At 39.1% G+C, this 14464-nt stretch overlaps 1 protein-coding gene across 1 annotated transcript in view; it reads left to right on the top strand.

Moving 5' to 3' along the window:
* The window catches only part of LOC106000610, a 74923-nt gene that overhangs the window by 14270 nt on the left and 46189 nt on the right, over positions 1–14464 (top strand). The window contains exons 8-10 of the mRNA XM_013035893.1: positions 6910–7149; positions 7791–7922; positions 8394–8591. Of these exons, the coding sequence (XP_012891347.1) occupies positions 6910–7149; positions 7791–7922; positions 8394–8591 (570 nt within the window). The remainder of the gene's footprint in view (positions 1–6909; positions 7150–7790; positions 7923–8393; positions 8592–14464) is intronic.

Raw genomic sequence — 14464 nt, 5'->3', positions numbered from 1 at the left:
CTTGATAAGACCTGAGAGAAATTCACTGCACAGGTTTAGGGAGAGACCAACTGAAAGAAATAAATCTTAAGATGGACATAAATTTTGTCTAGAATTCTTGGAGATTCCGAGACAAATCGATAATATTTGGGCAGTTAAGAAACATTTAATTCATTCATTTTGCGGGTTGTGTTAGAGTTAGAGCAAGATTCCAACTAGACTGTCTAAATTTGTATTTCCTCCTGGATATCCCTTGTTCCTCCAATGTAATCTTCCTCTTATGCTATCAATCGTCCTTTTGATTACAAGTCTACTGTGATTCTTCTTTGCCCTATATGCAGGCTACAACACTGCTTGAATATCATTATATTGCTCAGTTCACTGATATATGAACATTCATTTTAGTGAAAGTTTCCATGCTTTGATTACAGTTACTTGTGTATATTTTCTGAGCTTGTTGTGTATTTCTGTTCAAATATTTACTGTTCTGCAATATTACTGAGTGTATTTTCTAGGAAATACCTCTCTTCTCTCCTTCGCCTCTCCGTACCTTTCTCTCTCCCCCTCTCCTCCTCCATACATCTGTCTCTGGCTCTGGCTCTCAATCTCTGTCTCTCTGTCTCTCTCTCCCTTTCACTCTCTTTCACCTACTTCAGAAATTTAGATCAGGGTATTAAGCAGCACTAGTTTCCCATGGGAGTCTCTATGAGTACTTTTTTCTGGCAAAAAGGGCCAGGGCATCAACGTGACTTAAGATGAACCATTGGAGGAATAGTTTGATTATTGATCATTATTCCTCATGGGAAGTTGAAGGTACAGAGTGCATGATGGTCTGAGCTGAGCCTAGTCACCTCAGTCTCTAAGGATCCTCAATACTAATAGATAGCGAAAAGAAAAGGAACCCAAAATAGGGGAAAAATACATTAGATCATGTTCGGACTCAATATCTGGCCATGTTCTTTAAATAGTACAAGAGAAGGAACAATTCAACCATTAAGAAAGCTCCTTGAAGAAATCAGAATCTGTTGCTTGCTTATTTGGAGTTGAGGATCCTTCACTTGCCATTTATCTTGTGTTTCTATGGCTTGTTCTATCCCACTTGGAATTGGCAACAGAGCAGTCAATGAAAAACCTAGAGGATAGTTCTCAAAATACTCTAGAAACTCTACTGGCAATCATGCTGAATGCAAAGGGCCCGTTTAGTGACAGAGTGCAAGGGAAAATATATAATGGAAAAAATGGGAATCCAGAGGTGAAAGAAGTTAAAGAAGGCCAAGAAGGACCAGTTGCTCTTAGTTGGACAGAGACATGTGGTAATTGAGGAGGTTCTGAATTCTGAAGGGAGGTATAGCTCATCCCTGATAAGAAATAATGACCCCTAGGTGTGACTAACATCTGGCACAACTGAGCCGAGTCTTTCAAGGCTCTGTAGCCCCAAGAAGCAAGAGGGTTAAGAAGGTCAGTGGAATGCTTGGTATTTACTTTTTTACTAATTCTTTAAAGGTATTTATTACTTTTTGTCAACTTAAAAATGTTTATGGTTATTATAAAGGGGATATATGGGGGGATTACAGTTACATAAGTCAGGTAAAAATACATTTCTTTTTGGACAATGTCACCTCTTTCCTTGCTCTTTCCCAGATTCTCCCTCTTTTCCCACACACAAGTTATATAATTCCTCTGCCACAACTGCTGCATTTGTTCACTATTTGTCCCTCCATTTCCTAATCAAATTGGAAACGCCTCACCTCTTAATACTGTCATATTGGAGAAGACACATTCAAACCACAGCAAGGAAAAAGCTGGAGGTAAAGCTGTAGATCTGAAGAAAGAAAAGTTCAGGTGGTAGAAAATCATTACCTTTTTAAAATCAGGTGATAACAAAACTGAAAGCAATGCTTTAGAAAGACTGATTTAACACTGTAATGCTGGAGGGGAGAATGAAATGAGAACAAATTGAAGAATAATTGAATTGAAGTAGAGATTTTGTATCTTTGCATATTTAGTACAAACAATATGTGTTATATATGTAACAGTACGGCAGATTTTCCTAGTTTTAGGAATTTAAGTTTAAACTATAAACATACAAATGATTAACTAAAAATGGTACACTTAGGTGAGGATTCTGAGGATATAGACCCTTTGAACAACTACTGATCAGGTTGTTTGATGTTTGGATCAGCTAAAAGGCTGAAGAGAAGGAGGTCATATTGAAGAAGAAAACTAGGGGACAGGTTGTGATTGGTCAAGTCCTATTGTAGGGTTTGGTCAAAATAATGGCGGGGGTCTCTAAATCCTTGAGGCATACTGTCTGGGTTATTTGCTGAGCCCGGAGAGTATCTGGGTCTTTCCTACGTGAAGGCAAAGATGGGCCTTGAAGTGATGTGTAAGGGGATAATAAAGAAGGTGTCATTAAAATTAAAATCTGAAAAGACTGGGGAGTTAGAGAAGACGTGGGACACAAGGGTTGGATAAATGAGAACAGATGAGATGACTCTGATTAATTTTTCAGGGTCCTGAAGCAAGCGGTAAGAGCCATTAGGGTGTTTTTTATTTCTAAAATGGGGGTTTGTGGGAGAGTGAATGGGAATCAGGAGAGAGGCAGAAAGAAGCTGAAGGATAATGGGCTTTAGCCATCAGCATGTAGCAGGAAAGAGCAGATATTCATTTGGAGTTAAAAAAGGTATGTGAGAAGCTTTAAGGGAAATAAGTACTTGGTCATTGTGGGAGGGAATGGGGAGGAGGTTCTTGAAATGTCCCAAACTAAGGGGATTTACTTCTAGAAGGGAACTTCGGGGAGAAGAGGATTGGGTTCATTTCACCTAACATCAACTTATCTGAACTTTTCTGCTTGTCTCAGACATATACTGGTTATTAGAAATAAGGGAAACCAAAGCAAAGGAGAAGTCTACAATTCTTGATACGAAATGGACTCATTATCTTACCTATGTAATTGTAACCCCTCTATATGATATTTTCACCAAAAAGAAAGGAAAGAAAAAGAAAGGAAGCCATTAAAATGAAAAAAGAAAGAAAAGAGTCATGTTGCTTAAGTTTTGGGGGAGAATTTTCACAGGAAGATATATTTCCAGCCAGACAAATATTAATTCTTGGGGAAAGATATGCACCTCACAGGAGGGAATGCATCCTGTTGTCTCTCTTTGAAGCAAAGATAGTGCTTCCGTATTTCTATGTACCATGTTTCCTCAATTTCCCCTGCCTCATTTTCCCCTAAAATGACTTTCTTAACTTAAGATTAAGGGAAGTGGATGGATAAGCTTTAAACTTGAGGGTTTTTTTGTCATGTCTGGTAACCATTTTCCATGCCTCAGTTTCCCTGGATTGTCTTTCACTTTCCCCTGAAATGACTTTGATCCCTTAATCATAAAAGATGTAGATGGGTAAAAATCTTCTGTACTAGCTACTAGCTTTTTTAGTTACTGTCAATTATTTACCCTGCCACAGTTTTCCGAGTTTATGCTGCGTCACTCCCCTCAAATCACTATAGTCCCTCAATCTTAAAGGACAATGATTGGTGAAGATCTGTTTCTGTCACTGCATTAGGCTGAGCAGAGACATTGACATTTCAAGTCTTGTCCTATCTTACCAATGGGTGACATGGGAAGTTCTGTTGTTGAATTGTCAGTTTGGGACAACATTAGGAGCATTCTTTATCGAAACACTGGTAAGGAAGTCAAACAAGAAATTCTGAAGCATAATAATCCTCAGAAGCTATATAAGGTGCAGTAGATCAATACACCCCTACCTATTAATATCATAAAGATAAATAACAAATTTCCCCACAAGTCATTCCAGAGAACCATTAAGCAAAGTATTTGTTAAAACTAAGAGCAGAGTCAGACTTAGTATCAATTTGAGTGTGTAGAACCAGAGGGGCTGGGGAGATATTTGAGTTGTCTGGAATATACACACAGCATTTAACCTTTACAGTTCTGCAGGTTCCTCCTTGGGCTGCAGGAATGACAGCTAAAGTCTTCCTCTTCTGCAGGAGAGTTTTTCCCATCCCATTGACTATAAGTATGAGAGTGCTATTTCCAGAAGAGAGAAGTCTTTGAGCTCAATTGCCCAAGAGTGGAAGTTAGCCAGAAATAACCTCCCTAGTATAAAATTGGGCCCACTGTCAAAATGGGTTACTTTCCAATTCAGGCCAGGAAATAGTCATTAGAAAAGGTGACTCCTTATACATCCTAAGCTTAATGAAGGAGCTTTAACAATTGTTCTGAGACTAAAGAATGCTATTTATATTTGAGTCAACAGAAATTTAAAATTGGAAACTTGATCACACCATTCAGGCAATGTGGTTAACTCTCCTTTTATTAATCTTGAAGAGGAATCTCAAGTCTTTTAGAGGTTTACAGGTAGAGAAGTCCTGTGAGACCTCGTGTCTACATGAATCTGAAACCTGAGATTTGGGATAAAGTTAGAAAGTTTTTATTCTAGAAATGTGTATCCAAGAGGTAACAACAGACAATTGCACAGCTGTGGGAATACTGAGAAGAACTGAACAGGGTCACTTCCATTTAGATAAAAGTTGATCTGAAGAAATTTGAGCATAGAAGGGATACAAGCCATTTTTGGGTGGGGGTTCTTCTTAAAACTTTTTATTTTATTGTAAAGATGCAGTACAGAGGGGTTACAGTGACATCAGTAAGGTAATGAGTACATTTCTAGTTCAACATTGTTACCCCTCCTTTTTCTCCTACCATCCCTTCCCTCTCCCACCTCCCTCACTCCTCTCTTCCCCAAATACATAGAGTACATTTCCAACATAGTTTCTTGTGAATATCATTGTTCCAATGGGTCATCCTGTGTCCTTCTTTCAGAATTTTGTTATTCCCACTTCCCATCCCCAAATTAGATAAAGGTATATACAAGATTCAAGGTACCTAAATCAAATAAAGTGACAACAGAGATATGCCATAGGAGAAAGAACATACATAAGAAACAAAAAGTCACATAGTAAATTAAAAACAACAACAAAGAAAAACCTCGTGTATCTGTACCTCGTGTATCTGTACCTTGGGGTTCATTTTGCTGAGCATCATTTTATATGGTCATATGTCCATAACTTTTGAGCTTTTCAGATCATCTGATAAGATTATCCTGGATATATACCAAAATTACAATTAAGGGAAACCATGGGACCTATATTTCTTAGGGTCTGGCATACTTTACTTAATATGATTTTTTCCAAGTCTTTCCATTTTCTAGCAGTGTCATTCTTCCTGATTGAGGCATAGAATTCCAGTGTGTGTGTGTGTGTGTGTGTGTGTGTGTGTGTGTGTGTGTGTGTGTGTGTGTGTGTCACATTTTCTTGATCCATTCATCTACTGAGGGGCATCTGGATAGGTTCCATATCTTAGCTGTGGTGAATAATGCTTCTATAAACATAGGTGTGCTGGTAGTCAAGCCATTTTCCTACAGCAGAGCGCTACAGCCTGCTTAGCACTCTGGTGTGCAAAAGCATTTCCCTGGTTAACTGGAGAACCTAAACTGTGGTGACCATTACACTGCATATCAGCTTTCTGTGAAGCTTCCCAGACATCTTTCAATGGGGACATGATTAATTGGGGTTTTACAATACCAAGAAAGAATATTTAGAATGTATATGAATACTGCTTTATATCTCTGTGTGAGCTCTATTAGAGCCAAATGGCCAGATGTCCTATTTGGGGCTTTTGAGAAGAGGCTTTTGATTTACTAACACTCCAGCCTTACTCTCTTCATCAGACTAGCTGAATATATGTATCTGCTTCCATATCAAAAATTTACTTCCAATCATAGCCTTGAGCAGAGAGTAGATGCTGCCCTTTTGGATAATTTTAAGCTATCCCCAATTTCACAACCATAGCCTTAAAAACAAAAACTTACCTTACATAAAAATAATAGGTAATACACATAAATTCCTGCCCAGTTAGAAGGAAAGCAGATATGGGCATCAAATAGACATACTTTTCAACTATTTTCTTTTGACCTCCCAGCTGTGCTTAGTTTTGCAAGGACAAACACAAAGTGACTCCCTTTAGGATCTGACACCATCCCTCTTATGGATGCAGCTTCCACTCGCATCGGGATGATCACTCATCCCCAGGATCCCTCCCCACCAGGACAGACTTTTTGTTCCAGGAGACTGTCTTTTTCCTCACATAATGTCCTTATTGGTGATGATGATAATGATGATGATATTATTATTATTATTGTCGGTAGTGGAGCTTAAACTCTGGTCCGGAGCACTGTCCCTGTACTCTTCAACTCAACTCAAGCATTTTACCACTTGACCCACAGCACCACTTCCGGTTCTCTAATGGTTTATTGGAGATTAGAGTCTTGTAGGTTTTTCTGCTCCAGCTGACTTTGAACCTTGATCCTTAGATCGCAGCCACCTGAGAATCTAGAATTACAGGCATGAGCCACTGGCACCCAGCTCTAATTGCTGTTTTTGCCAACTAGGATCTCAAACATTACTTCATTTACTTCAGATACAGACCTAATCTTCATATATTCCATACACAGACCTACTTCAAGGTACTCAATGACTTGGTGAGGGAACTAGACAAGCTCTATGGCCCAGATATTAGTGCTTCTCATGTATCCACAAATGACAGACAGGAAAAGCCAGCTCACTCCCTCTCTATCTCAGAACAGCAATCTAGTGTTCATTGATCAAATCCTGGTTCAGGAACTCTCCCAATTCTTATTATCTTCCTAACGATCCAAATTCTAATTCCATCCTCTTTGAAGACAGAGTCCAAACATATTACTGTGTGTACAGAAAGCCATTCAGTTCAACAAAGTATTGAGATTTCAACTTAATCCTTTTTAATACATGTTTACATACCTGAATCTCTGTGACCTTTGTGCAGGTTCAACTAAGGAAATGCCAATTAGTTCTGTCCCTGACCCTCGCAGTTGGGGAAATCAACACAATCCCCATCTGCTACCCAACATGACCCTAGGTTTCAGATCTATATTTCACATTATGTAGAAACTGATGTGTTAGAGAATCCACTGACCTTGCTGTCTGGGAAAAATAAGAACACCCCTAATTGCACCTGCAGGAGAGACAGCAAAGTTTTAGCAGTACTCACAGGAACTTCAAGCACATCTGTCCCAATCTTGACACTTCTGGACCTCTACAAACTTCCACAGGTGAGTTTGGAAGGGGAGGGCAGATGTGAAGCTAAGTCCACCTTGAACCTGTCCTCAATAGGTTGAAGAAGTGGAGAAAAGAGGTGGTATTATGAGCCTCACATACTGATTGTTCTCAAAGGAAAAAATCCCCACATTTGGTAGGGCATCCACATTATCTTTGTTGGAAGAGATCAAAAGAGAGTTTATAAGAGGGCAAAGAATGAGCCCCGGCTCTGATCCTGATCCATACAATTCTACAAAAATCTTGGAGCATGAGAGATCATATTACAAGTGGGATAAGCAAGCCAGGCACTGGTGGCTCATGCCTGTAATCATAGCCACTCAGGAGGCTGAGATCTGAGGATCACAGTTCAAAGCCAGCCAGGGCAGGAAAGGCCATGAGAATTCTATCTCCAAGAAACTACTAGAAAACTGGACATGGTGCTGTAGCTCAAGTGGTAGAGCACTTGCCTTGAGCTTAAGTGCTGAGGGACAGTGCCAAGGCCCAGAGTTCAAGCCCCACAACTGACAAAAAAAACACATGGGAAAAGGAAAAATTCACTCCCACAACTGCAAGCGGTTGTTAGCTGCTCATCAGGACTGTGACCCTGACAATGACCATCCTCTTCCTGCTGTTGTGATTATTTTTCCCCCTTTAGTTAACCTATTGGTCTTTTGATCCTCTCCTGAGTGACCATGGACAGTTCAGTGCTGTCAATCAGATAGCTGCCAAGGACTCAGCTCTAGCCCTGGCCATGATCTCCTTGATGCTTCCATTTGGCTGGACCTGGGTGGGACTGCTCATAACCAAAGACAACTATGGTGTGTGGTTCTTCTCAGAATTGAGAGAGGAGATGCAATAGAATGGAGTCTGTCTTGCCTTTGAGAATATGATCCTGACAAACAGCCCATCAGATTTACCAACTGATCAACCAAGGTGTCGCCAGATCATGGAATCCTCAACCAATGTGATAATCATTTATGGAGAAATTGAATTGCTACTAAGCTTTATTTTTAAATTGGGAATTTTTTAAATACAGAGAAAGTCTGGGTGATGAACTCACCCTATGATGACATGACCCTTAGCAAAAAATACTTCTTGCTAGACTCCTTCCATGCACCTCTCATCTTCTCTCACCACCATAAAGACATTTCTGGGTTCACCAATTGTGTCCCAAGAGATAACGATTCCAAGGACTCATGAGATATTTCAGTTCCTAGGTTATGGATTTGGGCTGTTCAGTGAATAAGTCTGATTATAGAAAATTGGGGTAGTCTTCATCCAATGCCACTGTGGCTTGGTGCAGGGACACACTTTTGATATGGCCGTGTCACAAGAAAGTTACAATATCTACACCACCATGTATGCCGTGGCCCAAGCCCTCCACGAGGTGCTTCTTCATCACATGGAAGAGCCACCAGCACACCATGAGCAACCAAGGGCATTTCTGTCCTCACAAGTAATGACTTTTATGTTAGGTGATATGTTCCAGGCATAGTGACTTTCTAGAATCTTTCATAGCAGATGGAATTAGGTAGTCTGCCTCCTTTAGTGAAAATACAAGGTACACTTGCCCTGTCATGCTCTCCATGACGTGACTTGAAGAACACAGCATCTGTGATAAGGAAGTGCTATGTCTTCTGTCCTCATCCTCACTTTGTGTGATATAAGCTCTCAAAATTTCAATAGTATAAATCTAAAATATAACTCTGGAGGAAGATGGCTGAGGAGAAACTGGAAGCTAAATAACATCTTTCATAGAAAGCAGTTTTAGTGTTCCAGTGAACAGTCCTAGGCTAGAGAATCATATCAAATGTGGCATCACAGTACAGAGAGTTTGGTCAGACAGGAAAAATCCAGGCAGCGTGGTCAAGAAGACAGATCTGAGCACTTGCCAGTAGTCACAGCGGGGTGGAGGTAGCAATGCTGGAGGCAGTTACCCCGGCCACCATATCAACAGAGACGATCCAGGACAAAGGCGCCAGACACGGTGTGTGAGCAGATTCTATTCACCAGCATGAAGAACTGACAAGAAGCAGAAATTTTCATCCTGCTATTCACAGACCAGGGACAGCCCAGGAATGGAGTCTGGCATGAGTAGAAGCAAGATAACCTCAACCCTTCTCATAGAGCTGCAGTGGGAAGTTAGGCCCTCCCCAACCACTGGAGAACATCTCCATCTTTGTTACTGACAAATGCCCTGCCAGAGCAGCTAGCTCCCACTCAGGCCTTGAAAGAAAACCATAGGAGCCATTCAACAGGTCACAGGAACCTGACCTGACTTGCCAGGTTCAGCTCTACTCAGAGAGGGGAAGCTCAACTTTGGGAGCAGTGACTTTCTTCACTGGGTAAGCAGAGGCAGAGGCTGCCCCTCTCCACTGCAGCCTAGGCAGCAGAAGGGGTAAAACACAAAGAATTGAAACTCAGTAAACATAAAACTTGAGAATGGCTCCAGGCAGGGCTCTATGTGTGTCTTAGGAATTAGCCCCTCAGGGAAAAGCTACTGATTGCTGATAGTCCTCAACTCTACCCAGAACCTAGCCTCAGCACAGCAACTCCAACTTAGAGGAAACAGACATCTCCAGCTTTTGTGATACACAAAATAGAATTCCCTTCCACTGAACTAGACTGGGAGGAGGATTACAAAGTCCTGGGGGAGGCACACCTTCTTTCTGCTTGCTCTAACAAACATAAGAAACCAATCAAGCCACAGGAAAACCAAACACCACAAGCAGACCAGAGACTGGTTACAGACAGAGGGGAAATAAAAGATCTCCCCCTCCACCAAAAAAAAAATCATAGAACTTTTTTTTCTACTTCAATTTTTAATTTTTGAAAAAGTTTGTTTTTTATTATTTCTTTCTTTCATAATTTTTATTTCAGGTGTGTGTGTGTGTGTGAAATCTCTTTTAACCAGTTAGTCCTTTATTCTTTCTTTTTTTGAGTTATTAATTGCTCTTCTGCTGATCCCCAAATATATACCTGTCATGGATTCTTAGACCTTATCTCTCATTGTGTACATATTTAATCCAGGAATTTATTACTTAATTCACAACCTCTTAGGCTTAACTTCTCTAATACTAGTATTATTTCTTTATAATTATATAATTTTTAAGTATTCCATTTTTAAATTTTTTTTATTTTTTTGTTTTTCTTTCTTATCTCTCTCCTTATCTCATCCTATCCCTTTCTTCACCAATAACATTTCTTCATTGTTCCATAATTGTAAGTAAGTCAGTTTTTAAGTTTAAATTTTTGTTTTTCTTATTTCTTGTTTTTTTTTTATCTCTCTCCTTTCATTAAGTCCTATCCATTCTCTCTCTGAGATTAGTATTTGGTTAAATTCACTCTTTCCTTTTACCTTAACACATTCCTCTAATCCTATTTTTCCTCACGATTCTCCCTAAACCTATTTAGGTCTGATCATCTGAATCCTTCTTTGATGTCCTTAGCCCCATTAATCCATTGTTGTTTGATGATGAATAGATTGTATCTGTTGAACTAGATTGTATCTGCAGCCATTTTAATGTGTAACTACAGGACTCTGGTTGATGTTTGCCTTAAAATAGTGTTCTAGCTCAAAATTGATATTACTTTCTTACCAAATGCACAGAACAAGCTGGAGAAAGACAAGAAAAATGGCTAGTCTGGGTATCTCAACTCCCACTCATGATAATGAGGTGACAAAACATTTAATGAAAAATCCAGAAGAGAGTTCCCAAAAAGCTCTACAAACACTACCGGTAAACATGGTGAATGAAAGGTATGAAAATGTGTAGAGGATTCAGTGTGACCATTATAGGAAGCAAGGTGAGGGCAACCAAAGATTAATATGGGAACTTCCCGAGCATGATAAGGTTAACAAAATATTAATATAGGAATCTCATGAGCATGAGGAAGGTAATCAAAGATTACTACAGGAATTGCATGGCAGGCTGAGAACAACCAAAGAGAAAGACAGGAATTGCATGAGCAGGCTGAGAACAATCAAAGAAAAATACACGAATTGTATGAGCATGAGGAAGCTAATCAAAGAGTAAGACAGGAATTGTGTTAGCAGGATGGGAATAGACAAAGATCAATAGATGTATACATGGAATCCATAAACAGACAGCTGAAGAAAATCAGACCGACCACAAAGGGAATGCTAAATGTAGCCCGACAGAAGGAATGGGAGTCCAAGGAAACCATAACCAATCAACTAAGTGATTTGAGAATAAACACTGAACACCAAATTAAGGAAGTAAAGAAGTTCATACAATATCTAAAACAAACCTCCAAAAAGGAATTTGAAGCCATCAAAGCGAAACAATTAGAAGGAAAGGAAATAAAAAAACAAAGTAGATAGTCTAGACAGTAGGTTAGACCATGCAGAAGATGGAATCTCAGAGATTGGAGACAGCCAATATATTATAGAGAGGGCATACAATTATCCTAGACAAATCCAAGAAATGTGATAGATTGATTCAATATTTGGTAGGCACCATCAGAAGTCTTAATCTGAGAATAATAGATGTAGAGGAGCAACGAGAGGCAGAAGTTAATGGTCTAGTAAATTTATTTAACAGGATGCCATCAGTGAACTTCCCAAACTTGCAAAAAGATAGGCCTGTTCAGATACAAGAAGCTTTTAGAACCCCAAATACACCAGACCTGAACAGGACATCCCACCATCACATTATAATCTGCACAGGATCAATTCAGCTCAAGGAAAGGATTCTTAAAGCTGTCAGGGAGAAAAGATCAATCACGTATAAAGGGAAACCAATTAGAAGCACCTCAGATTTCTCAGCAGAGACAATTAAAGCAAGAAGAGGCTAGAATGAAGTATACCACACCTTAGAGACAAACAGCTATCAACCAAGAATACTGTACCCAGCTAAACTCTCCTTCATAATGAAAGTCAAATGAAAACCTTCCATAGCAAAGAAAAACTCAAACAATAGATCCCCACCAAACCAGCCCTACAAAAGATACTTAAAGATGTTCTACACATAGAAAACCAACAAGACCACAATAAAGGCCAAGAAACTGCACCCAAACTGAGAATCCAAGAACCATGTGAAGAACCAAGTTGTTGCAGCACCTAAGAAGGTAGATAACATGGCAGAACTACCAAACACCTCTCAGTCCTAACTCTCAACAGTAATGGACTTAACTCTACAATTAAGCAGCATAGACTGCCTATTTGGATTAAAAAGCAAAATCCTTCTATATACTGCTTTCAGGTTTCAAACCTTCCCAATTAAAACAAACTTATTATGAAAGTGAAAGGCTGGAATAAAATCTACCAAGCAAAGGCCCCCATAAACATGTGGGAGTTGCAATCTTAATATCACATAAAATTGGCTTCAAATTAAAATTAGTGAGAAGAGAAAAAATAGATCACTACATACTAATTAAGGGATCTCTCCTTCAGGAGGATATCACAATTCTAAATATCTATTCACCAAACAACAGAACACCCTAATTTATCCAAGAAACACTACTTTCCCTCAAATCTCACCTAGATCCAAAGGCATTAAGTATTGCAGTCTTTAACACACCACTATCCTCACTAGTTAGAACAACTCAGCAAAAACTCAAAATAGAAACCACAAATCTAAACAGCTGCATAGATCAACTAGATTTAACAGATATCTATATATATATATATTCATTTCAACCTGCAGCATCAGATTATACATTCTTCTCAGCAGCACACAGAACATTTTCCAAAATACACCACATTTTAGGTCACAAAGCAAACTGGTCCAAATTCAGAAACATTGAAGTTATGCCCTGCATGCTCTCAGACAAGGGAATAAAATTACAACTCAACACCAAAAGCCACCAAAGAAGGTCCTGTAACACATGGAGGCTGAACAACACACTGTTGAATCACCAGTGGATCATGGAAGAGATTAGAAAGGAAATTCAAATGTTCATGATGTTCAACAAAATTGATCACACAAATTACCAGTTCCTCTGGACAGAGCAAAAGCAGTACTCATAGGCAAGTTTACAGCTCTGATTTCCTACATCAACAAATTGGAGACATCTGAAACCAATAATTTAATGAGACATCTGACCTTCTTTGAAAAAGAACAACAAGATAAACCTCAATCCAGTAGACAGGAAAAAATAATTAAAATTAAATCAAATTAAACTAATTAGAATCCAAAAAAACATTGAATCAACAAAACAATGAGTTGGTTCCTTGAAAAAGTTAAAGAAAATTGACAGACCCTGAGAAATCTTATCAGAAAAAGAACACACCCAAATAAACAAACTCAGAGATGAGAATGAAAGCATCACCACAGAAACCACCAAGATTCAGAACATTATAAGGGAATATTTCTCAAATCTTTATGATAATAAGTTTGAGAATCTGGAAGAAATGGACAATTTCCTAGCAAAAAGCAATATGCCTGAAACCAAACCAACATGAGTTAAACCAACTAAAACGACACAAAAGAAGCCTTGAAATAGAAAGAGCAATAAGAGACCTCTCATCAAAGAAAAATCCAGGACCGGAAAATTTACAGCAGAATTATACAAGGCTTTCAAAGCACAACTCACACCAATACTATTTCAACTCTTCAATGAAATTGAAAGAGAATGTTCACTCATTCTATGAAGCCATCATAACCCTCATCTCAAAACCAGGCAGGGACTCATCAAAAAAAGAGAACTATACAAGTGTTTCTTTGATGAACATCGAGGCAAAACTTCTCCACAAAATCTTGGCCAAACAAAATTTTCTTAATAGAGACCCAGAAACACAACAAATCAAAGAGGGGTTGGACAAATGGGATTGCATGAAGTTGCAGAGATTCTGCATGGCAAATGACATAGCTAGCAAGATCTATAGAAAGCCCACGGATTGGGAGAAGATCTTAACTAGACATGCAACAGACAAGGGTCTCATATCTAAAAGTTATTTGGAACTCAAAAAATTAAATCCCCCGACAACAAATCCTCAAAGAAACAACTTCCCAATAAATAAGTGGGCTAAAGACTTAAAGAGAAACTTCTCTGAAGAGGAAAGAAAGATGGCCAATAGACACATGAAGAAATGCTCAACCTCCCTAGCCATAAAAGAAATGCAAATCAAAATATCATTAACATACCACCTCACCCCAGTTAGAATAGCTACAACTAAGAACTCTTATAACAACAGATGCTGGAGGGGATGTGGACAGAAGGAAACCTTACTGCATTGTTTGTGGGAGTGTAAACATGCTCAACCACTTTGGAAAATAGTATGGAGGTTCCTCAAAAGACTCCACATAGAGCTTCCCTATGACCCACCAATCACACTTTTGGGCATTTACCCAAATGTTTACAAAC

This window comes from Dipodomys ordii, unplaced genomic scaffold (genome assembly GCF_000151885.1).
Source record: "Dipodomys ordii isolate 6190 unplaced genomic scaffold, Dord_2.0 Scaffold230, whole genome shotgun sequence".
Taxonomy (NCBI): Eukaryota; Metazoa; Chordata; class Mammalia; order Rodentia; family Heteromyidae; genus Dipodomys; species Dipodomys ordii.
Note: the sequence above shows the minus strand (reverse complement) of the source record. Positions and strands in the feature narration are given on the sequence as shown.